Raw genomic sequence first — 26680 nt, forward strand, 5'->3', positions numbered from 1 at the left:
CACACCTTTGCTGAATGAGTAAAAATCCTTTGAGCCAGGCTTGGTGGTTGGTACATGTTTGTATCACAACTACTTGGAAGGTCAAGGTAGAAGGATTCTAAGTTCAAAACCTTCCTAGGCTCTCAAGTGAGTTCAAGGCTGACTTAGGCAACTTAGCCTTATTGTATCTCAAAAGAAAAAGTGAAGATAGGGCACGGTATGTAGCTTTTAGTATAATATATAATATGTAATATATACTAAATATATAATATATAAATATGTAATATTTATATATTATACAAATATATAGTATAAATATATATATACTCGATACTTGACAGAGCTTTCATATCCTAATAGGCAAGATATATGTATATATAATACTATCATTACTATGAATTGGTAGTTTATCTAAGTACAAATTTGGCAATGTGCATCAAGGGCTTTGGCAATGCTTTTGGGAGATAGCTAAGTCAGTAAAGTGGTTTACTTGTAAGCATGAGGACATGAGTTTGATCCTCATATATAAAATCCCAGGCATGGGGCATGTGCTTGTAATCTCAGTGCTAGGGAGGAGATGACAGGTAGACTTCTAGTATTGCTGACAAAAGAGACTCGTTACTACCTTAGTATTGAGCTCCAGACCAGTGAGAAGCCCTGCTTCAAAGGAAGTAGATGAGTTCCAAAGAATGACACTTTGATTGTCCTCAGGCACATGTGTACCACACTACTAGTACACACACACACACACACACACACACAGAGAGAGAGAGAGAGAGAGAGAGAGAGAGAGAGAGAGAGAGAAACTAAAAATATTAATTCTTTTAATTTCCATATATATATAATCAATGGTACTGTTAAAGATTTAAAGGCAAGACAAACACTTTTATAGAAAAAAATAAAAATAAATGAACAAACGTGTTTAAAATCTAAATCCTTTCTGACTTGATCCTACCAAGTTAAATCTCAAGCTTTGGGTCAGTCACATAGCTTGCTGTTTCCCATTGACCCCTGTAGAATTAGAAGCTGCCAGTGTCTCAGCCAAGAGCACTCAGGTGATCTGGCAGGGAAAAGAGGAAGACAGGTTCTTTTAGCCTAATCTTAGAAAGCATCAGCGGCTTTCTCAGAGCTGGAACCAGGCCATTCTCATGAAGTCCTAAACATGGAAAGAGTTTCCACTTCACTGAACTACTGATAGAGATTAACTCTGTCGTAACTGTTACTGTAACTAGAGATTAAACACCAGGAGGAGGGCAGCATTACTGTAGCTTGACACACAATACACACTGGACATTCTAGTCTATTTATATAAACTTTAGTGATGATCCCTACTGCTAAAATTCCTTCTCAGGGGGATACACAGCAACTTCTACCCCTCCTCCTAAGGTTGCAATGGCAAATCCATGTATGATTCTGCCCAAGTTCAATCCAAGGAACCAATGATTTTATTGGGTTTCCTTATAGATTGTAGGTAAGAGATTACCTACAGGAATGTGGTAGCTTCTCCCTCAAAAGTCTGCACTAAAAAGTCTTTACTCAGCAGGACCTGAACACAAATGGTCCTCAGTCTCCTTGTTCCCTTTTTCAGAGCTGTAGCCCAAAGCCAACAGCAGCAGATACCCCATCCAACTCAAAAGGCTACGGTGTAGGGAAGACCATTGTACAGAAAAAGCTTAAGCAAAATGCCACAAATTCAATCCAATCAGCATGCAATAGGAAGAAATTTTGCAAAGCCAACATTCTCTAATGTGCTGCTGCTGCCCAAAAGAACCCTGACTGAGGGATTGTGAGGGAAGAGTTCAAAAGGAAACCTCTATGCTTACAGGTTATCCATGGGCAAACAGGAGAAAAAACAAAACCCTCCAGCCAACTCACCAAATTTACAAGGACAATAACAAATCCCGAAGCAAAAATGGAAATCACACTTCATCTTTTTGTGTCTGGTGTGCTGCATTCTGGAAACACCCTCAGATCCTAATACCACAATGACACTTGGCTTTAGAAAACATCTTTTACTTAAAAACAAGGCCTCACTGGACCTGTCAACATAGTCATACACGTCACACATGAACACATCTAACAGTTACAATAAAACATGACTGACATAAAATGATGGCTGCAGAGGGCTTGGCAATGTTTTACTAGAAATAAATATTAGCACTTAAGTCACTGGTACTCTTTGCTGAGGTTAATAAACTCCAGCAAACAAAAAGGTAGCTTGCTAGACTTAGGGGGTCTGTTGGGCCTCTGTGAGGGTAAGAAAATGAGGCCTGAGGAATCATGTCCTAGCTTAAAGCAGACCCCAGCACACGCCTTAGACACACAAGGCTATTTAACACAGTGACCTTTATATACATACAAATATATTCTTCCCTATGCTGATATTTGAACTTCACATAATTTAAAATAAGGAGACAGACACAGAGATGCAAATTCTATATAAACAGTTAAATCTCAGCTTTAAAGTATAAAACATAAGTATGCTTCATACAGTTTTCTGTACAAAAGTATCTCTTGTATGGGGTTCAGTAGCGTTCACATTGTGCAGAGATCTCCTAAGAAGTAGCCAGGCATGAAGAAGAACATCTCTGATATGCCACTGGGAGATCTGTGAGTGACATGGTCTCAATAATACATGTTCTTATCCCACCAGCCTGTGGAGGTAGAAAAAGACAAATCAGAAATAGAGAGCCCGTGGGAGGCAGTGCACAAGCACCAGAGATCATAGTGCTGGATGAGGAAGTACAGCTGCTCTGATTTCCAACTTGACAAAATAACAACTAAGTTCATTTATATCATTACTCACTTCCAGGGTAGAGCCTGATGAACAACTTTCGCATCTCATCATACACCCAAATCAAAATGGCATGCGGTACAGCCACAAACCAGTACTGAACCCTGGAAACAAACAGGAAAGTGAAATGTGGCTTGCTCAAAGAGATAGCCCAGACCCTGGTCAACAGTGGAGGCATGGGTGGAGGCTCTCTGTTAGTTTTCCCTGCCTCACTAGAAATAACACATACATTACACCACCCAGCACAAGCCTGCCAAAGGTCCCTACTTAACCTGAGCTGGGACTGCTAAAAGAAGCCTTGGTCTTTGAAGAAACCTGCTGGATGAGAGTGGTAGTGGTCCAGCTAGGACTGGAAACCTACTTTCTTCCATTGAGAAATAGGAAGATGAAAGGATGGGTTGGAATGAAGGAATGGATCCATAGCTTGGGATCCATTTAATCTCTTTGGGAAGACTGGAGGAAGAGAACCCTAGTATTTATTCCGGTTGTGATAGCTCAGAAGAGAAGCTGCCTTCTTACTTGGTGCCATTGAAGGTCAACTCACCTGAGCATAGTAAAGCTTAGAGCTGTGACACTCCCGAGGCCATAGGATAGGATCAGCGCGACAATGACCTGTGAGGCAATCCCCACCCAGATGACTTTATTTCTGCAACACACACAAAAGCAAACAGATGCTGAATTTTCAAGGTCATGCACACAGCAGATTCCCCTATAGATGGATCTGAGCCACCAGGTGGTTGTTGGGAATTGACAAGGTCAAGTCAACACCTCATGTATTACAGGTGTGGGTGGTTAGAGAAACCTTTGTTTTCCTCATGTGACAGGCTCTTTACCCTGAGGTTAGGCATGGAGGTACCTGAAGAGCCCCTGCTGGAAGATGGAATTCCTCCGAGTTTTCCTGATGATCAGATCTGCAATTTGTTGGATCATGATAGCAACAAAGAAAGCTGTTGAGCCTGTCCATTCCAGGTATTTTCTCTGATACCTTGTCTGTCAAGAGGAAGAGGCAGATGAGACCCTGGAGGAAACCTGACCCTCTCATCCCACTTCATCTAGATTAAGGGTAGACTATCCTCTTGTGTTCAGAAAGAAATTCTCTTGAAACAGATGATAAGGGAAAGACATTAACTTATATTACCCCATTGTGACTATTGGCTTGCTTATACTTCCACAGTAATTGTTGAACTAATGCAAAAGGGTAGTTTGAGGGGCTGGTGAGATGGCTCTGTGGTTAAGAGCACTGGCTGCTTTTCCAGAGGTCCTGAGTTCAGTTCCCAGCAACCACCTGGGGGCTCAGAACCATCTATAAGGGGGAACTGATACCCTCTTCTGGCATGCAGATGTATATACATACAGATGGAGCACTCACTAAATAAAGTTTTTAAGAAGTGAGTTTGAAAGATGAGGCTGAGTTTTCTCAAAATCCAAGTCACTGTTACCAGGGATCTTCCAGACTTGGTAACTGAGAAGCATCCAAATCTGCCTCGTCAAGACCATTCAGGGAAGTGGTTTTCTATGACAGTATGAGTAGGCAGTGAGAAGAGAGAAGGATCAGGTGGCACTGGCCTAGGAACTCTTGACTCACCCATTCCTGCCCGTAGCTATCTTCCAGGTCATTTATGTCATCTGTTTCCCATGCTACCCTCAGGTTGATGAGAGAGGTGGGCCAAAAGCCCTGCTGTGCATAGACAGTGAAATAGACCAGGAAAGCTCCCAGGGCTTGCATGAGACCTGAAAGATTGACAGGTTCAGATGTGCGTGCTATGCTGGGCCCAGAGAGCTTCCCAGTCCTTGTGCTGAGTCATCCTCCCACCCTGCCCAGGACTGGGATGAGTTCTTTGAGGGAGATCTTGTATAGTGAGGCATGGGTAGGGGGATGGTCAACGATGCTACACCCTCGTCATACCAATGTGAAGGTAAGAGTAGATGGCCAGCTGCTTGTTCACCAGTCTGTCTTTCTTCTTGTGGCGAGGTTTCCTATTCATAATGTCACTTTCTGCTTTCTCATAGGCCAAGGCAATGGAGGGGATCTAGAGAAGGAAAGACCTCATGAAACCAAATCCAGGAAGGCAGAATGATGGCAAGCAAGGGTGGGCCAGAGGTGGGAGTGAGTGGGTGATGGAGATGGGGAATGGATATATCTGGGGTGCAGATAACAAGGGTGCATTGTTTATATGGGATTTAAAAACATCCACCTTTTAAAAATCAGCCTGCTTTTGGGCTGAGGGTGTGGTTCAGTGGCACAGTGGTGCTTACTAGAAGCATAAATAAGGACTTGGGTTTTAAAAAAAAGTCAGTCTGATTTTTAAAATTACCATGCTCTGGCGATTCTAAATAAAGCTCACTATTGCTTTATTTAGAATTTTTTAGTTTTTATTTTTGCCACCATACATAAGCCACCATTTACAGCATAAGCCACCATCCTTCCCCTTTGGCATGCAGCTAGATGACAAAGCAATATTGGCACTCTCACAGGCCCTGCCACTAAGAAAGCCCTTAAAGGACAGAGCCCTATCCTTTACATTCAGACTTCCCATTCTAGAGGTCTGGGCTAGGCTAGCGATTTTGTATTTCAAAACTGGTCCACACTTGGAGAATCATTGTAGAATGAAAAAATGATCAGGTGTAGAAAGTCCTGGAATATTGGAATATAAATACATTCTGTTTAGGAAGGGTATCTCAGATCCTCCCTCAAAGATAAACCATCTTTTATTTTCTCCATAAAGCAGAGATCAGACCTAGATGCTACACAAAGGTGAAGAAAGAGGCCATGGTCAGGGTCACCTTTGTACTGTGACTTCAGATCTGTCTCTGTTGGTTTTCTTCTCTTTGGCCTGGGTAAGCCAGAGCCATATGGGGGCTTTATGGAGCTTTGTTTAAATGGAACAGGCTGGAAGATGGGGGAAGTCTTAGGTGAGTGACTGTCAGAAATAACAACAAAAACCTGAAAAAGTCAGACAAACACACACAAGAGACCCTCACTGCGTGAACCAGACACAGTTAAATAACAAAAACCAAACCAACTATTTCATTCTGTGTTTATCTGGGCAGTTCCAGATTACAGTTCTCTAACTTAACACGGTGACTGTGGGACCATCACTTTAAGGCACTATCTCTTTCCCAGAGCATGATTATGTGATCACTTCTCCAAACAATAGGAGATGGAACTGATGATATATTCTTTGAGAAGTCAAAACTCCTGTCTTTAAAAGAAAAAAAAATCAGTACTGGAGATCAAGCCTACTTCTTATCTTAAAAATCTTCTCATGGAGTAAAATGATTTTCATTTCCAAACACCTGACAGATAGCTCTAGTCCACTGCTAGGAAGCATGGTCTGTGGACCAGAAGGAGAAATGTCACCCATTAGAGATGGAGAAATGGCCAATGGTACAGAAGGCTCTTGGCAGCAACAGGTATGACCTTTATATCCTTGGAGCTGTTATCAGATCTTTTAGTACCACTTACAATATCTGTGCCCAGGTCGATGAATAGGATAGTGATGGTGCCAATAGGCAGGGGGAGCCCAGCAACAATGTAGATCAGAAAAGGACAGAGCTCTGCAATGTTCTTTGTCAAGGTGTAAGCAATGGTTTTCTTCAAGTTGTCAAAGATCAGGCGACCTAGGGATGATATATCTCTTTATAGGACTTACTTCTGGTCTCCCAGGAAACCTGGCTACCAGCAAGACAAACCCCAAGACCCCACTCACCTTCTTCCACCCCTGTGACTATAGATGCAAAGTTGTCATCTAGCAAGACCATGTCAGCTGCATTCTTAGCAGCATCAGAACCTGCTATCCCCATAGCAATCCCGATGTCTGCCTTCTTTAGTGCTGGAGAGTCGTTCACTCCATCACCTGTCACAGCAACAACTGCATCCTGTGGAAACCCAGTGGGAAAACAGGAATAAGGCAAGCAGACCACAGGCCCACCAGGAAGCATACCCCTGCTCCTTCTGTCTTGCAACTGGGGAACTACTAGATCCAAAAGGATCTCTTTGGGGAGAAAAGATAAAGATGGACAATCTAAGAAGAAAGAATAAGAAGCTCTGACACAGATATATGCAAAGGAGGAAATTAAAACAAAAACTTCAGTGCATAGTCCCAAGAAAAAGAGGTATTTCATGGAGTCAGCCTTCCTTATTGATGGATTCTCAACCTACAGATTCTACCATCCATACAGAAAAATTCTGGAAAACAAAAGAGAATTGTCTGTGGTGGTATATTATACTTTACAGTACATGGAAAACTAAAGCAGGAGGATCATGAGTTTGAAGCCAGCCTGACATACACAGGAAAACCATGGCTCAATAAACAAAGGCAGAGGAGGGAGGGAGGGAGGAAGGAAGGGAGGGAGGGATGGAGGGAGGGAGAGATGAAGGGAGGGAAAAAGAGGGGGGGAGGTTGAAAAAAGAAAGTTGCCTCTATAGTGAACATGCACAGATTTTCATGACGTTATTTTCCCCAAACCAAACAATATGGAATAGTTAGGTATTTATGCAGCACTGACAATAAATTTGGCAATATGAGTCATATGGAGATGATTTAAAGTCCATGAAATGTGAGTACTTTTTATACAAATGTTCATCTTGAGTGGTGGCGTGCTTTGTGCTTGTAGGTATTCCAGAAACTGCTTCCCCATAGCCACCAGGGATGGTCATTTCTTATGTCTCACTTTCATCATTATATGTATTTACTCTTAGAAAGGCTTTCTATATCTATACCCTTCCACAGTCACAAGTGTTTGAGTGGTTTCTCCACCAGAGCCCATGTTCTTGTGACAAAATAAAGACAGTCAATATGTGGCTATGGGATGCTCTCAAAGACGAACAGAACTTCAGTCCTTCAACATGTGCTCCACATTTCCCAGTGGATAGCCAGGCCTTCCAGTCCTCTGGGAGCTGCTGCTGACCCACCTGCCTCTGACAGCCCTCCACAATGATCAGCTTTTGCTGGGGTGATGTCCGGGCAAATACTATTTCTTGGTAGTTGGTTAAAAGCTCATCCAGTTGTTCTGGGGTCATGTCCTTCAGTTCCATGCCAGTCACCACAGCAGCTTTCGCTTCTCTAAAAGAGACAGAGGAAACTGGATGAAGCCAAAGGCCAGATCATGTAGCAGAACAATTCTGGGCATGCTTTCCATGTCAAGATGATAGCTGAGGCTAAAACTGGAGACCATTTCCTGTTCTCCTATGACAATGGGAGTAAAATGTCAACTAGTCATTTCCTTCCAGAGATGGGCAAGCACTGATGCTTCCTGGGGCAAGATAAGAAGGAAAACACAATTCTTTCCTTCTCATAGTTGCCTGAATGTGTGGTTATGTAGGTGCCTATTAGGCTGGAGCTGACGAAGCAGATAAATAAAAAGTATTGACACAAAGTGTGCATTTGTGCTGGGGATGTGGCATGGCTTTGTGGTAGAGGGCTAGCCTAGATTTGACAAAGTAAACAAGCAAGCAAACAGAATAAATAAGTAAGTAAATAAGTGATCCATTTTACTTCTGGGCAATGTGATGGCGACTGGCATGAAAATGTGTTATCCTGTTAGTGACCATTCTAAACAAATAAACAAGCCCCAGCCCTGGTTTTTGCAGAGGGCTGATTATTTATACAAAGGAGCAATGACAAGTCTAGGTTTGCCAACTGTGCCCAGAGGCTCTCACTACCTGGCAATTATTTATTACCTGGCAACCATGTGTCCCTATCAAGCATGAGTGCCTGGGCAATCTAGGTCATTGTTCTTTCCCTTCTCCCAGATTCATGAAAGAAGATCCCAGTGGTAACCTTCTCAACCCACCATTCTGAAGTCTCTGATTCTTTATGTCATGCAAAGCCTAGGGAGCTCCTCCCCTGTCCGTCTCCTCATTAAATCTGTTTTATTTTCCATCTCCTTGGCTAGATGGGAGGCTCCCCAAAGGTAGGGACAGAGTCTGTTCCAGTGTCTGATATAAAGCCTGGCATATAGCTGGAAGGCACCAGCTAGGTTGAAAGAATTGATGGGTAAGTGAGTAAAAGAATGATAGACGGCAGCTGGATGGCAGACAGACATGATTAAAACAGTAAAGCTTCCATTCTACTTGATAAGTAGAAAAAGAGAGTCTGCTACTTGACTCTTCATTATGAAGTCAACTGAATATGCAAATAAGTGCCTGAGTTGCTCACTGTTAAGGGCTGGTATGTATGAAACCAGAATGATGCTCAGCATTCTTAATTCTACAACTAGGTTAATAGCAGGTAATTTCATCTACTTTTTATTTTACTCTTTCTAAGCTTGGCATGAAGTTTCTAGAGCTGCTGTCTTGTGCTGTATATTTCCAATCAATGATGCAGGACCCATAAGATCATCTTGTCTAGTGATGTTATCTTAATTACTCTAAACACACTAGTGGATGTTCATACAACAATAAAACTACATTTTTCTATAGAGTGTAGCCTATTGTTAAGCTACAGCCAACTTGACGTCATTGAATTTTGAAATACCAGGCAAGGGTATTAATGTGCTTGACATGTACCAGATGCTCAATAAAGTTTTCAGTGAATGAATGAATGTAAATTATAATTCAAGCCACATAGCTCTACCCTGGGAGGGTGTAAGCTAGAGGGTAGTTTATTCCCACTAGTGAAACTCTTGGCCAGGCAGTGGTGGTGAACACCTTTAATCCCAGCACTTGGGAGGCAGAGGCAGGCGGATTTCTGAGTTCGAGGCCAGCCTGGTCTACAGAGTGAGTTCCAGGACAGCCAGGGATACACAGAGAAACCCTGTCTCGAAAACCAAAAAAAAAAAAAAAAAAAGAAAGAAAGAAAGAAAGAAAGAAAGAAAGAAAGAAAGAAGGAAAGAGAGAGAAAGTCTTTAGAGTCAGCAGGGCCCAGTGGGTAAGAGCTTGACCTGCTCCTTGGGCTCTGTGGCTACCTTTTGTTGACTTGCTCCACAGCGATTTTGCGGCGTTTTGCGATGTCTTCCACTGTCTCGTTGTTGGCTGATATGATTCCTACACTCTTGGCAATAGCTTTGGCTGTAATAGGGTGATCACCTGTGACCATGATAACCTGGAACACAGACAACAGAAACTCGTGGGTAGTGAGGGACTTTGCTGGCTAAGTAGGGGTTTATGGGTCAATATTTACTAAAATACTACCTACTCTCACAGGACCTAGAGAGTGATGGTTTTACTCATGGGCAATTCTGGATCTCAGATACCACTGTTTGTGAAGGATGCACTGGTCCTGTCTGGACCCACCCTTTCTCCCAGGCTTCTCATATATCCCCCCGACACTAAAGGAAGCCTTCCTCCTCACCATCATTTTCATCTGTAAAGGGGCCTATAGGTGTCTCCTAGAGACAGTCATGTGCTGCTTTAGCAATCCTAATGCTAACGCAGAAGTGAAAATCATGTTTGACTTCCATATCACGAAGACAAATAAATGGATTATGGAAAATAAAGTACTAAAACTTTTTATTAACTATCTTAGTGTAGGGGGCAGTGGTTCTCAACACTTTGGGGGTCGAATATCAGATATCTTGCATATCAGACAGTTATATTACAATTTATAATAGTAGAAAAATTACAAGTATGAAGTAGCAACAAAATAATTTTATGGTTGAGGGGTCACAACATGAGGAACTGTATTAAAGGGACAAGGCAACAGCGAGGTTGAGAACCACTGCTCTAGGGCAATATAACGTCTAATTCATGGTCCCAGCAAGTTCTTCTCACAGTAGGTACTGCATTGGTTCATCCCACATACATTGTCTTGCTTCGGAGGACAGTTATCAAAATCTCAGCAGTATAAAAAAAGAGGTCTAAAACAGAAATGATGATATCCACTTGAACATAATTAAAGATTGACACTGTGCTCTGATGATTGTTCTTAGAAATGGATATAAAGCAGAGAAAGGAAAATAGCACTCACCTTGATCCCTGCACTCCGACATTTGGAGACTGCATCTGGCACAGTAGACCGAGGAGGATCGATCATGGACAGAAGCCCCACAAAACAGAGGTTGGAAGTGGGAAAGTTTATGGAGTCTACATCAAATGTGTAGCTTTGGGGAAACTTATCTGCTGGTAAGTAGAGGTGACAGAAACCTGGAAGAGGAAAGCACTTCAGGGTAAGTGAAACCAGGAAAAAGTATGACAGCAGGAAAAGAGTCGGGAGATGGTTGTGTGGCGTGGTGGTGGAGGACATGCTTAACATATGTGAGGTACTAGGCAGCAGCAGCTGGGTACAGCATCATCTTCAGTCTCTGGGGCTGAAGTCAAAGGCATTCTTGTGTCTGGGAGACCTCCACAATCATGTGACTTTCATCAGCTTTTACATCAAGTAATCTCCAGCATGGCTCACTGCTGCTCATGTTTCAGTAAGCAGGGGAGAAGTCAAATAGGAGGTTCCTAGAGTGACTCTAGTCACACAGAGGCCAATCTTTTGATAGAATAGTTGCTTGGTGCTGTGGGTTATGTAGTATGTGTTCACATCATTAGCATCTAATTTATGCTTTTTATCTGCTATACAAACTCAAATAGTCTGTGGAAATACACATTCCACAGATTCCGAGTCAAGTGGTAAGCACTTTCATGGTGTTTAATGAACCTTATCACCAGCCATGGGCTGTGAATTCATCATTCTGTAGCTTTGAATAGGTGCCATTTGGTCAGCCCATGATTCTGACAGTGGGACTCACTAACCCAGCACACCACTTCAGAGATGGCATTTCTAAAGCTCCTTCCATCTCTAACATGCCCCATCTCAGTTCCTTAGTTATCTTTCCCCTGCTCGTAAAATGAGATAAGTAATCATTTCAGAAGTCACCAATTCCCTCTAAGAAGTCGCAGGGTCTCCACACTTGCCCAATAGAGTCTCATTGTCTCTTCTTCATACTCACATCACGTGGCTTGTATCAAATACCCACCCTTTCCCTTGTTCAGTGAAATGAGAGAAGCTGCCTTTTAGTGAGACCAGTGTCTCTCCTCCCATCGCCTCCAGTGATCCTCAGCAAACCCTGAATGTAACTCTGACCAGCTCACCCTTGTGGCAAAGCTTTCTGTATTCTCTCCTAACTGTAAGACAAAACACCAGTTCCTCAACAAATATTTGAGGACTCTACGTCATGGCTTCAATTGGTCTCCTCAGCCCTGTTTCTTGTAGCTACTCCATTCTGGGTCACTGCATGGACCACTTGCTCCACCATATGTATAAATCTCATCCTTTTTTTCTTCCTCTTGGCCTCTGCAGTTTTCTCACATGGACACGTTCCCTTCCCCCATTCAAATTCTGCAACTCAAGACCCAATTTAAAATGTGATTATAGAAGAAGTCTCTGGCTATGTCTGGAATCCACCTCATTCTCTTCAGTGTTGTCTCTTACATGTTTCTCTCTTGTTTATATATAGTTTTCCTTTTTTCAGTGTTGGGGATTGAACCCAGGACCTCACACATGTTATGCAAATGCACCACCACTACACTCCAGCCCCCCATATTCTTCTTTATGTGATCCATGTGATGCCATGGCTACTCTGCTGGTTAGTGGGACTTCTCTCATGACTCTCAGATGAACATGGATGTCCTATTACACTCACCCAACACACGCTCGCCCAGACCACCCAACTCCATGTAGGCTGTGTGGAAGGCATCAGCAGAGCTCTTGTCCAGTGGCTGCTCCTGGCCGTTGATCATGATGGTGCTGCACTTCTCTAAGATCCTCTCGGGGGCCCCTTTCATCACCATGAGGAAGCGTTTGTCATTAGGGTCCTCTGTTTCATGTATGGAGACCTGGGAGGGCATATATTGAGCAGGTTAGCTATGGTATTTTAACCATGGTTCTTCCAATTAGTGACAGGACATGCAGGGGGAACATTTTTTTCTTGTCATTTGCCCTCAGAGGATAAAAGAAGAGGAAGAATCATAACACTCCCAAGCATGGTCTGTCCTTTGGTATTTGTAACTAATTAAAAAGCTAGATTTGGGTGACCCAGAAGGTCATGGTGAGCTGGAACCCAAACTGTGTACAGCTTGTATTTTAAACAGACCCTGGCCCTTTAAGGCCCTTTGAGGAGGCCAGGAGTACTCATGTTTGAGTAAACTATGGACAATGGTGTGAGAGTTGAAACTAAAAGAGCTCTTGTCTCACTTCTCCCTCCTATTGGTGAGCAGCCATCTTTTGTATGTGCATATGTATGTATGTGTCTGAGAGCACATGTGTGTGCAGGTACACATTACTTGTGTGTGTATGTGGTTCACAAGCACATGCACAGGTATGTTTGTGAGTGTGTGTGTGTGTGTGTGTGTGTGTGTGCGCACGCATGCGCACATGTGTTCCACTTTGTTATTTGAGTGTCTCTCATTGGCTTGGAGTTGACTCATTGGCTAGGCTGTTTGGCCAGTAAATTCCAGAGATTTGTTTGTCTCTGCTTCCTAGACCCAGCTTTTTCACATGAGTCCTATAAAACAAACTTGGGCCCTCATGTTTGCCAGGCAAGAACTTTGCTGACTGAGCCATCTTCCCAGCCTTGAGCAGCCATTTGTAAATACTGAGCTGCCAAGGTCAGTAGGAATTCCTGCGCCTCCATGTCTCAGGTTGAATCTAGTTTAACTATCTAGACATAAGGAAAGATAGTGGAAATGTAGAGAAGAAGGCACTGTTACAAGCAGCCTCTTCCTCCTCCTCTTCCTCCTCTTCCTCTTCCTCTTCTAAATAGTGCTTTATAGGAATTAAACTCAGAGCTTTTTAAATGCAAGGCAAACCCTCTACCATTGAATCAGTTGCTCCAGGCCAGGAAGCTTTTGAAATCTTTTTTGGAGAAAATAAGATGTACAGGAAATTGCCTCCACTTTGGCACTAACAGTTGACTCAAATCAGTAGTTGCTAGACTCCAAGTTATCAAAAATAAATATAACTTTTAAAAATAATAGAAAGAAAATAGGTTTGCCAGTTTTGCTTTTTAGTGACCAAGAAAAAATCATCAAGTCAACCAATTAACCAACCAAAACTTAACCCAACCTAACCTAACCCAAACCAAAGAGCCTCCTGTGTTAATTACCATTATCCTTCATTTTCTGAATGGTAGGGTGGAGCTCAGTGGCAGAGTTTACCTAACACATGTGAGACCCCATAGTTCAATCTCCAGCACTACAAAGAAAAAGCTCTAGAGTGAGGTGTGCTGGCACATGTCATGGTCACACAATGATGGCATCACCTACCATGACTACATTTATTATTCAAAGCCCAAGTCATACCCCTCACTCTTAGCCTGGCACTCTGCAGGAAATACCATGCAGTAGGAAACTGGACAGACAAGTTATGGGTCTGAGTTGAAGAGGACAGTCATGATTGGTTGCTGCCATTGTTGGAGTGATTCAAGTGAGTAGAAGGGAGGTACCTATCTCCATTCCAATGGCATATGAGATGGAAGTAAAACATAATTTGGCTGGTTCTCAGGACTTGTCTCCTTCAAGGGCAGTCTCAGGCAAGCTTCTTTATGTGGCTTGCATGATATTTCTGCATTTGTGCAGTAGACTGTATAGATTTTAGTGATGTCAAAGCTGGTTGGTGCCACCTAGACACTGTGAGACTATGATCACAACACAGGGGTTTTTATTCCTATTCTATACATTTGGATCCATTGGTCCTACCTCATAGGTCTGGTATAAGGATTAAGTGATATAAAATAGATAAAGTGCCAGTTTATATAGTTGGTGCTTATATCCTTAGAAGATTGGCTCCAGAGCCTAAGAATATTAAAATCTAAGATACCTCTCATACCCAATATATATATATATATATTAGTATTTGTATATATTAGTATTTGCACTGGAGCTAGGCTCATTTTCCATAATCCTTAAATAACCTATAGATGACTTACACTATCTAATATCTCAGTGCTTTGTAAACAGAGAGTGTTCCAAGTCCATCTGCCTGTCTGTCTGTGAGCACACATGTAAGACACATGGACTAGGGTTAGGGTTAGGGTTTGGGTTATTCCTAGTCTGTTTGCCTGTCTGTCTGTGAGCACACATGTAGGGCACATGGACTATTCTTAGGAGGAGTAGACCCTAAGAAGCTCTTTGTTTTTCTTTCTCTACTTTACTTCAGGGATGGTAAGGTTTGCTCTATGTCTTTTCTTGGTCACTAGAAAGGAGGAGGAGGAGGAAGAGGAGGAGGAGGACACCAATGACACCACTGGCAAACCTGACCTGGTTTGACCAATGGTCTTGCCCACATCTCTCACCCCTCCAAGGTCTTTTGAAGCCAGGTCTGGTCTGGAATTTAGATTCACAAATGGATGAGTACAGTAGTTGTGTTGTTCTAATGACAAAGGTTGCCAGTTGTGAGGGAAAACTCACCTGAAATTTGTTGGTAGAATTAAAAGGAATTTCAGCCACTTTGTGGTTTCTTTTCCTTATTTCCATCACATCACCCAAAATAACCTCTGAGAACTTTAGCAGAGCAGTTTCTGAGGCATCCCCAACCACAATTCTCTGGGAATCAAGAGATAAATGTTTACAGCACATCATAACCTAGTTCTTTTGTGACTGTTTTCAACAAACCAAGTTGCCTTTAGTACATCAACCAACAAGTGATTGACTAAGCTTATTGCCTAGCTGAAGAGACAAGGTCATCATCAAGTGGCTATCGGTGATTGAGCCAGGACAGTGGTAAGAACATAAAGCAATGGTGCCATCTACAGGCACAGTGGAAGTTTGAGCAAGTGGGAGTTCTGGTGTGGAATGGGGCTTCCTGAGTATGGTCTACATGAGTAGGAGACAGATATGGGTGGGGGGAGCCTTCTAGAATGCACTGCCAGGGGGAGATGTACAGCTGTGCATGGTAAGACAGTAAGAAGTGTCATCAAAACTCAAGTAGTAGAAAACAAGGACTCACAGAAAAAAATTAAGCAAACTTTGGTGAAGGTAAAACCAATCAGTATTTAAAAAATTAGTGGCAGATGAAAAAGATGGAAAGGTAGGCTAAAAGCAGGGGAGGCCAGCGAGAGGTGGGGAGGCCAGTGAGAAGTGGTCCGGCAACTTAGATGCAAGTACTGATCATAATAGAAGTGTGAAGTTGTATGTATATATTTCAAACCTACAATGGGAGGACATGGTGGCTCACTAGATAGAAGATAATCAAAGATAATTTCCAAAACTTTTGGCCCAAAGACAAGGAGAATGACTATGTCAGTGCAAACATTTTGACATCCTGTTGACTGGAAGCCAGGCTGGGCACAGAAATAAGAAGGGGGCAAATCAGCTTTATGGAGGGCAGGGAGAGAGGGAAGGGAGGGAGAGAAGGAGGGAGGAAGGAGAGAGGGAAGGGAGGGAGAGAGGGAGGGAGGAAGGAGAGAGAGAGAGAGAGAGAGAGAGAGAGAGAGAGAGAGAGAGACAGAGAGACAGAGAGACAGAGAGACAGAGAGACAGAGAGAGAGAGAGAGAAGAGGAAGGTAGGGTTGTGGTTTTAATTCAGTGTTCTAAGACCAGTTGACATCCTGTTTTCTAGTCAAGAAGAGAATGTGCTACATAAGATCAGACCTTTTATTGCCACACAATTGTATTTTGTAATTCAACAAATAGCATTTGTATATCAAGGAACTCTGATTATGTCCAGCTAGCTTCCAGGAGTCAAGAAAGCAAGTTCAAGACACATTTGCTTCTGGAAATGAGATTGAATTTGGATTTCTGCCAAGCATCCTTGTAACTTTAGTGATAGATGGAGTGAAGAAGACCTTCTGCTCATCTCTGGAGCCAGATTTGTTCTTACCAGAGCAAACTTTGCCCAGTGGGAGAGACTAAATTAAACACATAAGTAGAACACAGAGTGACCTCGTGTTGCCTGTGACATATGATCCAGAGTGGCAGTAGTCTTACCTTCATGATGGGGACATTCTCCTGGCCTGGTCTGAACTCTGCTCGGTTACACAGTGTCATTATCTTGGACAAGGAAGCCCAGGTTCCAGAGCTTTGGTCAAAGGCTTGTTCTGGACACAGAGAAAGAATAGTGGTTAACATGGGTCTGCCATGCCTGAGTCACACCCTTCACGTAAGACCAGTGAGCCTCAGCCCCTTCACTTGGGTCCTTGTCTTTAGGCTTGGATGTTCCACAAAACTCACTTGTCTGGTTTTCACTTGTATCAGCCACAAATATCTGGTTGTCAAACCACAAGTGAGCCACAGTCATCCTGTTCTGGGTCAAGGTCCCTGTCTTATCTGAACAGATGATGGAGGTGGAGCCGAGAGTCTCCACTGCCTCCAGATTCTTTACCAGGCAGTTCTTCTTAGCCATCCTTTTTGCTGTCAGTGACAGGGTAACCTAGCAAGAGAGGAGAAGGATGCTTTGGGGACAATCATTTTGAACTCAGATTATCTGGGACTGACTTTCAGGAGAGAACTAGGATGCTGTTAGGCCAGAGGTGGTATTATAACCAGGAGTCTTGATTAGTGAGTTGAAAGCCACCCCAAAGCCCTATTAACCACGATCTTAAAAAAATAGATTAAATATAGGACACTTTTATTATCTCTATATTCTTTGAAGAAAGTGCTCTGGAAGTCCACAGGCAGCAAGGCTAACCCATGCAATTCAAAAGCGAGCCCAGTTAGCTGGAGTGTGGTAAACTGCTTGCCTAGCATTCATGAGGTGCTAGGTTAAATTTCCAGAACCACAAAACACAAAAAAAACCAGGAGTGAGACCTGGAACTCAAAAATATTTTTCTTCTGTCTTTGGTCTGGACAGCTGTTGGCCACTGCTCATGGAGTTAAACAGCTAGCACATGAACTCTCCTCCCACTCCCATGGGCCTCCACAGCAGACTGGGGAAGAGGGATCTTTTGTCTAAGGAATGAATTAGATGGGCCTGGGAAAAAAGGAGACAGGAGAGCCAGGGCTAAGTCTGAGGTGGTAAGGAAGGGGTTGAACTACTTTGTAAATAGAAGGGGTGGAGAAAAGGGATTTTAGAATAGCAATCAGGACATGCATTACATTCAGAAATTCTATAAATAGGGGCTCAAAATTTATCTTATCTGTATAAAAGGGCATGTGAAATAAACCTAGATCTCCTGAAAATATAGTTTGTAGGACAATGCATCCAGATGTTAGAAACATCACAATTCTTATTGTCAACCACTCTGTGAAACAGCCCCATGGTGGTCTCTGGAGAGGAGGGAGTGTTGCTCTGCAGATGGGGGAAGCTGTGTTTCTACAGCCACAGTGGTAGGTGCCAAGAGGCTCTCTAACAGCATAAACTCACAGTGACAGTAGCCAAAAGGCCCTCTGGCACATTGGCCACAATGATGCTAATGAGGAAGATGATGGCGTCAAGGACATAGTACTTCATGCACACTGCGGTGATGAAGAAAATGATGCCAATGGATACAGCCACTCCTGCCACAATGTGGACAAAATGTTCGATCTCAATGGCAATGGGCGTCTTCTCACTCCCAACGCCTGAAGCCAAGGAGGCTATGCGCCCGATGATGGTGCGGTCACCCGTGTTGATGACAATGCCAGTTGCCGTACCTACAGGGAGGAAGACATTTTTCTCCAGGAGTTCTGCTCACAGCCCTCTCTGAAAGCCTGCACAGGGAGTCAGCACATGACAACACAAAAGACTAACATTAGTTCTCTGGTCCCCTCAATTCTGCATTTTTTTTTTTTTTTTTTTTTGGAAAAAGCTTAGAGCAACGGACTGGAGGGATGAACACCTCAGAGCCAAGAGGGAAAGGCATGTACCCCTGAGAGCCAGCTGGTCTTACCTTCCAGACACGTTGTAGAATAGAAGCCTATGTTCTTAGTTTCCAAGGGGTTTTCATGGGTAAACTCAGTTGAACGAGCCTGGGGCTCAGATTCCCCAGTGAGAGAGGAGTTATCTACCTGAAAGAAAATTTGAAAGTAATTCAAAATTAGCTACTTCAATCTCTACTTTTCCTTCAAAATAGGCAGAGAGTGCTGGGTGCCTCTCAGCAGTCTCCTGGAGGAAGATGTTCTTGATACTCACTTTGCACCCTTGGGAAAACACCAGTCTGATGTCTGCAGGGATCTGGTCCCCTCCTTTAATCTCTACAACATCCCCCACCACCAGCTGCTCTGCTGGAATGATCTTCTTTTCTGAATCTCGGATGACAAGTGCTTGCTGTGGAAGAAAGCCATGACAGACACATAAGCCTCTGGGGGGCACTGTGACCTTCCCACTGTCTGCACCTATAAAACCCTGAAGTGGGGGCTGTGGACCCATGGCTGTCAGAGTGGTGAGGGAAAATCTAATGATTGCTTCACATTAGTTCTAGGAACCAGAAAAGTCTACCATTGCTTGACAGATACAAACAAGGCAGATGATGAAGGTAAGGCCCCTTCCACATGGCCAGGTGGGTGAGAACCAGCCAAAAAACTAGACTTCTGCTGAGATGGGGAATGTTAAGGAAGGAGCATCGTTGCTTCTTTCTTGGTGCTGCAGGAGGCATCTCTTGTACCCAGAATTTCCCTTCTAACTACCAGTTATTTCATTCAGGGCCAGATAGGTTTCCTAGCTAAGGACACAAGGATTCCTGGGAGAAAAAATGTAGAATAGATGAATCTCCTTAACTGTTGGTGAAGAATATTCTAGAACCATCTGAGAAGCTGTCCAAAATGGTTCAGAACATGTTGTACAATGACCAATGTTTTGTCCTGCTTTTCCCTTGACTGAGCATTTTCCTTGGTCCCACTTCAGCCCGTGACCCTCAACTCTGTGATGAACTAGGATTCAGAGACATGAGCTAATCTGATGACAATGCCCCAGACAGCAAGGAGTGTCTTACCCAGAATTCAGGAAGAGGCCAGAGTTTCATGGCTCCTACTCACCTGGGGGATCATCTTACTAAAGCTGGCCATAATGTTGGTGCTTTTGGCTTCTTGGTAATAAGCAAAAACCCCCGTTAAAATAACAACCAGGACAAGTATGGCGCCCAAGTAGACCTGGGTAGGGAGGAGAGGCGGTAGTCATGGAAACAGATAACTCCAGATCTGAAACAGTCTAGCCTGACTAACAGTGTGACACCAAAGTGGAAAATTCCTACCTTATTTCATGTGACAAATCACAAATACAGAGATGCTGAAAGTATTGCCAAGAATTACCTTCAGGCTATGAAGATGAGTATATATGAAGAAAACTAATTTTGTGCTAATGTTAAGATATCTTTTTTATACATACATATACTCACCTCCCCACCCCAGTCTGAAATCTAGAACATTTCTTATTGCTCATGTTCCTTGGCAATCAATCACTCTCTGCCCCCATGCCAGCCTGAGGACCATAGAGATGTCCTCCAAAGATGTGCCTTTCTGGTATTTAACATCAGTGACCACAAACAACACCTAGCTTTTAACAGCTGGTTTCCTTCTTGTGGTATCAACCAGTTTACTTCTTTGGGCTTGGCACTGGGTGGTGAGCAAGTATAGCTGCCCTCCATAGGAAAAGGAGAGATTAGCTGTGAGGAAAGAGCTTTCCAAAAATACTTCATGGTGATTTTCTTCCTCATTACAGACTAAGTGTTTTGACTGTATTCTAAAATCCACACCTATATCGTCCAAAAATGAGATACCACTCATTTCAGAGCTGGGAGAATCTCCCCATATTCACCACTGCCTGGTGGGTGGTAGAATCCTAGCTTTAGCCTAGCACTGTGTCCACTGATGGCTGCACCCAGTGACTGCTTCTGCCCGTAACCAAGGGAAACCCAGGATGGCTGCTTACATTGTCTAGGGATGCCGTATTGTTGACATACTGGATCACATATGCGATCCAGCACAAGGCAGCACCTATCCACAGAAGGATGGAAAAGCCCCCCACCATCTGTTTGAGGAACTTGATAATCTCTGGAGTTTGCTTGGGAGGGGTAAGGGCGTTGGGCCCATCTCGAGCCAGGAGCTCTGTAGCTCTGATACTGGAGAGACCCTGAAAAAGCCAAGAAAAACATACATAGAAACAAACAGTTGCTCCCTGTTTCTGCAGGTTGTTGTTAGGATTAACACTGCCCCAGAAGGCCCTGGAAATGTGAATTATATTTGTTCTCCCAACTCCCACTTTTTTTTTTTTGACAAAGATTACTTTTGTTTTTATTGACAGGGTACCTACCATGTGATATCTAATGTGTATACATTACAAAATGTTTAAATTAGCTTAAACATCTGTCTCCAAAAACCATTTCTTAACTTGGATGGTGTGTAGAGATTGCATCCAGATCTAGGAAAATGTTGTATCTCTAAGCTATATTCCCGACCCTATTTTGACTTTTTATTTTGCGACATTGATACTGGCCTTGGACTTGCAATCCTTCTGCCTCAGCCTCCCAAGTGCTTTGACAAATGCGTGTGCCACCACATCCAGCACAAACTATCACAGAGAACACCGTGTGCATATCTTTCTAATTATGTTTAAGCTAGGGGCAATATCTGTTTTGTTCATTGTCACTCTGCTCTAGGATCTGATGCTTTTGCTTGGTAGTAACTCATGTATTTGCTTCACCACTGGATTCTGAGGTACCAACTCATCTTCTTACTACTCTTTATCCAGAGCCCCTTTTCTCAGTAACTGTTGAACATTTCCACAAAGCCACTCTAGAGGTATTTCTAATAGTACCTATGATGGTCACATGCATACTGAACACATACAAACCCTTTCCATTGTCCTTGTTCCCAAACAATACAGCACAATACCTATTTACACAGCATTTGAAGTACATTACATGTAAATGATCTAGAGATGCTTTAAAGTATATGGGAGGGGATCTATCTATTCCATGCAAAGAGTGTGCCACGGCACAAGGGACTTCAGTGTTTGTGAATTCTGGAACAGATCATTCAAAATAAAACCCACTTTTACCTGGAAGGGTTTGTGGCCCCATGGAGAGAGCAACAATACCAACCAACCAGAGCTCCCAGGGTCTAAACCACTAGCCTGGGAGCACATAGAAAGGAACCCATGGCTCCAGATATATACGTAGGTTAGGATAACTTTGTGGGGCAGAGGTAGGAGAGGAGATCCTTGGTCCCATGAAGGCTGGATGCCCTAGTGTGGGGGTGAGGAGGTGGGACTGGGTGACCAGGAGGGGGCACATCCTTATAGAAGCAGGAGGAGGAGGGATGGGGTAGAGAGTTCCTGGGTGGAAGGAATGGGGAAAGGGGATAACAACTGAAATGTAAATAAAATATCCAATTTAAAAAAAGAAATATCAAAATAAAACTTTCAATAAATAAATAAATAAACAAACAAATAAACAAATAAACCCACTGCTGTCTATGCTGTATTCTTTACCTTCTCCCTTCTACCCACCCAGCATCTGACTTCCTCTTACCTCTAATTTTGCAAACAAGATCAGAAGTTAAGTCAGATCCCCTTGCACTATGTGCTTGCTATCTATCTATCTATCTATCTATCTATCTATCTATCTATCTATCTATCCATCCTTTATCTATCCCCTCCCTCTCCCCTCCCCCTCCCCCTCCTCCTCCTCCCTCCTTCCCTCTCCCTCTCCCTCTCCCTCTCCCTCTCCCTCTCCCTCTCCCTCTCTCTCTCTGTCTCTGTCTCTGTCTCTCTCTCTTTCTGTCCTTCTGTCTGCCTTTCTGTCTTCCTGGGCTACCCTGTTTTGGACCTTCATTTCAATGCTATCTTTTTGTTCCATTTTTTAAAAAGTTTTCTATTACCCCCCCCACACACACACACATATCAAACTTGAAAACTCAGATTGCTCTAGACCCACTCTTACCCTGTCTGACCTAGGGCATTCCTCAGATGTATATCTGGACCGTCGTTCTGAGCCCCTTTCAGATGCTATAGGTTGTTCTGGTCCCTCTGTTCAGAAATTATCCATCTCTCGTTGTACAGTTTCAAACTTTCCATTGTCACCCCAGTTGTATAAAGTGAATATTAAGCTTCCTTACTCATCTGCTGCCTTAATGCTAGGATGGCCTACTCCCGATTGCCTCTCCTGCCAGTCCAGTGTGAATCACATAGTAAGTTTTTTCTTTTTTTCATTTGAACAAGTGAATATTCATTTTCTGTCATGAGGTTTAAATTTGGGCTAGAGAGATAGTTCAGTGGGTAAGAGCACTTGCTACTCTTGCAGAAGACTTGGGCTTGGTTCTCAGCACCCACATAACAATGCACAGCTATCTGTAACAGATCTAGGGGATCTGATGCCCCTTCTGGTCTCTGTAGGTACTGCATACATGAGGTGCATTTATACATGGGTAGCCCAAAACACTCATACACATAAAAATAATAGATACATAAATAAATGCTTTTAAAAAGGAGGCTTAAACTTTTGAAATTGAACTTGGATTTGAACTCACAGAAGTAAGCAATACTTTTTTAGTAAAGAATTTGTAAAGTTCTAAAGTGCTTTTGGGCTCTGAGATGGAGACTCTGGGACCTTACTTTCTAACAATGGCCTTCCCAGCCTCCAATAAAAAGAATTCCATGCACCATTTTTCTTCATAAATCAACTTCTGGCCATAATCTTAAAGAAGGTCTGTGTCATTCTGGGGACCATATCTCCCATGGTGCTTATGCCTGTGCATCTAGCTAAGTAAAAGAGCCTGGCTGGGGCCTTGGGTCAGGTACACCAGCTCCAGCAGGTGGAGTGGTTTGTCTTAGGGTCCAGTCATACAGAAAATGGTTAGCTTCACAGCTGTGACCTTAAGTTACCCACAACCTGAGCACACCAGCATTCATTTTTGTATAGTCAGGATGCTTGCTCCCTCAGACCTTCAGTCCCCTCATGGCTTACCTGGATGATGTTTGTACCATATTTCTGTTCCAATTCTGTGTTACTTAGTCTGTGGTCATCCTGAAATTCACAGAAGGAAAGGGAGTAAATGACATCATTCCAAAAGACTCCATCCACTTTAAAAGCTGGAAGTGGTATTGAGGCTAGAAGGGGCCAGGAAGGTTGGCGAGGTGGGGAGCAGGCTTGGCAGTGAGTAGCTGGTGCAGGGGAACCATGTCTGCTCTGTGAATATACACAGGGCCATTGACACCCAGATACCATCCTTGGTTTTTATGAGCAATAGAATGCCTACCTGCCTCAATCTGCCCTCCAGCTTATGCAAGCCCTGGCATCGTCATCCAGTAGCTATGAGCTAGTTGGAAACTTCATTCAGATCTGGATGCTGAGACTGGCTGGAGGTGATAAGCAAAGCCAAAGTACATGTGAAGTGAGAGCAGGAGGGAAGGGAAAGGAGGAGCAAGGCTGTGGCTGTGACTGTGGCTGTGGGTGCTCTCTCTGCTCCTAAGAATTAGAGCAGCACAGGCTCATCACTCAGAGTGATTGGTTCCAAGGCTCTAATTTGCCACAGAGACCAAAGTTCAAGGGTATTCAAGTACCACATCACAAACTGCAGGACTCTTGTGAGAAGCTTGTGAGAGTGGAGGGAGGGCATGTTCTTATAAGGAAGCAGGAAAGCAGGCTCAGATCATGGGAATCATTTCTCTATACAGTACTCAAAACACTTAAAGAAAAAATGCATGTCATAATTATAGGCAGAGCTGAGCATGGTGGTGCCGGTACACAGGATGCCTGAAACCTCGGGACTTGAGAGGCCCACAAACAGTATTGAAGTTCAAGGGCAGTGGGGACACATATCAAGCATCGGTATGAACAACAAGACCCCATCTCCAAAGTCAATATAGATAAGTAGATATATGTAAAATTAAAAAATTATCAGGCTTATGAGAGAATAGGCATATATTCAAATAGCAACCTCAAGGGAAAATGGTGTGTCTTAACCTTAAACTCCAGAGACACACAGGACATAATAATCCTTTCTGTGTGTTACCTAGTACTGCTCAGTTAATTGTACCCACAACCTTAACAGATAGGCATTGAGTTTTCCCTCTTTAATCAGGTCTCAGCCAGAATGAAGCCCAGTCTGGCCTTGAACTTGTGATAACTGCCCCCCAAGCCTTCTAAGTGCTGGGGTTAAAGATGTTTGGAAAGAGAAAAGTGAGTGTTACTCACACTGAGATTTAAACTTATGTCAGTCTAACTTCTGAGCCATGTCCTCAAATGTCTACCAGGAACCATGCATACAACAGCCTAACAGTTTGCTTTTAAATGCTTAACAAGCACTCCAGGAAAGTTAAACAGCTTTGACTTCTAGTATTTGCTGGTTCCTCATGAGGCTCTCACTATGCCAAGTTCCCCAGTAGTGAACAATTGGCAACCTAGCCTGAATGAGCTGTTTGCATAAGTCTGGCAATGGCCCAACAAGCACAGGGCTTTGAGGTCTGCCAATGAACCGCAGAGATGATCCAGCTCAACCTCAAGCTCCCTTCGACCTTCCAGAAAGGATATCTTACATTTCACATCTAAGGTAGCTGTTCATTAAAGCCATCACCTGAACTTAACTTAACTTCTAAAACACAGCTCATTCTCCCCCCATACACTTCACAGACTTCCCATTTTACATAAGGAAAGAGAGGGGAATGGGGGGATGGGTGGGATGGAGTTGGGGGAGGGGCGTTTCCGTAGCTTGATTGTGCCCAGTTACAGCTCAGTCCTAGAGAGGGACTTAAGAGTGAGACTACGATTCTACGATTGTGGAACCCAAGCCCAACATTTCTCCCCAGTGCAGTTTTTTTCCAGGAACACATAACACCTCACATGGTGAGTGAGAAGAATGAGCTCTGTCTCTGGGGCTTACAGTTAACCTCCTGGTCCTATCTAGGACTGTCTCCAACCAGAACTCTGGTCACAAAGATAGAGAAGGACACAGGAGAACAGGGCACAGCAAGTAAAGATATCATCACACTCTAAAACAAACAGACAGACAAACCAACCAACCAATAAGAAGATTGGAATCCTTCTAAGATATTCCAAGCCATTGACGACATTTTTTTTCTTTTCTTTACTAGAGGAAAGTTATAACGACAAATCCTCTGGTGAAGGTGCACCAGACTCTTTTGCCTTCAGGGGACTGACCAGATCAAGTTCTTTCTTCAGCTCCTCCTTCTCATGATTCTTGTTGGGTTCTGAGTCTTTGTTCTTCACTCCCTTGAACTTTTTGTCATCTCTCTGATCTGCCGGCTCGACATCTTTAGTTCCATTGAGCTCTACAGAATAAACTTCTGTTTTCTGGAAGAGAAGCAGAGGTGCAATATTAGCTCCACATAGGTTTTCTTGAGGATGTGCCTAATTCCTCCCACAGCGTGAGCTTCCCCAGAGGAAGAAGAGCACAGGCCCTTCATCTCCACCTGAAGAGGAAGTGGAGGACCCAACTGTTAAAAGTTTCCCTCCTTCCCTCGCAAAAATTATTTCCCTTCTTCTCTGTGGAGACAGGAGCCTGGTCTGGTACAGCCCTGGAAGCATCTCCAAACCGGAGCTTGCAGAACAGCTGCTGTGCGGAGCTTGGCAACCCTGAGGACCCTTCTTACACATCTATACTAATTTCTATACACTGTCTGCCCAAATATACATACATACACACACACACACACACACACACACACACACACACACACACACACATATATATATATATATACTTGGCGGCTGGGAGTGAGTTCAGATCGCCTACCCGCTATTGTCCCAAGACAATTTTTTCTTTTTCCTGCGCTTCCCGATGGTCGTCTAAGGTCCCCACTAGAGATGGAGATATCACGCACCCGGCGCATACTGTGGCTGGTTGTCCAACTCGCTGACAAACGATGTAAGACACCACCAGATGCTGGTGTGCTGAAGTGAGCCCGGTGGGTGTGAGGATGTGCGGTGCCTTAGTGGCGCGCTGGACTGTAGTTCGCAGAGAGAAGTCCGATCTTTTGGTGGAGGTGGCCGCGGCGGTGTGCTGGTCCGGGTCCCGAGCGGTGACGGCGACCAAGTCAGCGCGTTGCAGAGACAAGGCGCCAACCCGGACCCAGCGCGCTCCTCCGCGGCCGATCGCCAGCCCCTGT

The 26680-nt window shown here is 43.6% G+C and overlaps 1 protein-coding gene across 1 annotated transcript; it reads right to left on the bottom strand.

Annotated features, from left to right (window-relative positions):
* Positions 1–1976: 1976 nt before the first annotated feature.
* Atp12a (ATPase H+/K+ transporting non-gastric alpha2 subunit) lies at positions 1977–26680 on the bottom strand. The gene is made up of 23 exons (XM_028787361.1): positions 26396–26680; positions 25713–25865; positions 23520–23579; positions 20486–20686; positions 19594–19707; positions 18752–18886; positions 18510–18627; positions 18005–18273; positions 16872–17070; positions 16629–16738; positions 15111–15245; positions 12347–12539; positions 10684–10859; positions 9683–9819; positions 7689–7839; positions 6484–6652; positions 6240–6394; positions 4680–4803; positions 4359–4504; positions 3630–3763; positions 3318–3419; positions 2786–2877; positions 1977–2633 (listed from the first exon to the last, which is right to left on the bottom strand). The coding sequence occupies exons 1-23, from the start codon at positions 26402–26404 to the stop codon at positions 2605–2607; spliced, it is 3111 nt and encodes a 1036-aa protein (XP_028643194.1). The 5' UTR covers positions 26405–26680; the 3' UTR covers positions 1977–2604.

This window comes from Grammomys surdaster, unplaced genomic scaffold (assembly GCF_004785775.1).
Source record: "Grammomys surdaster isolate TR1022 unplaced genomic scaffold, NIH_TR_1.0 125630, whole genome shotgun sequence".
NCBI lineage: Eukaryota > Metazoa > Chordata > Mammalia > Rodentia > Muridae > Grammomys > Grammomys surdaster.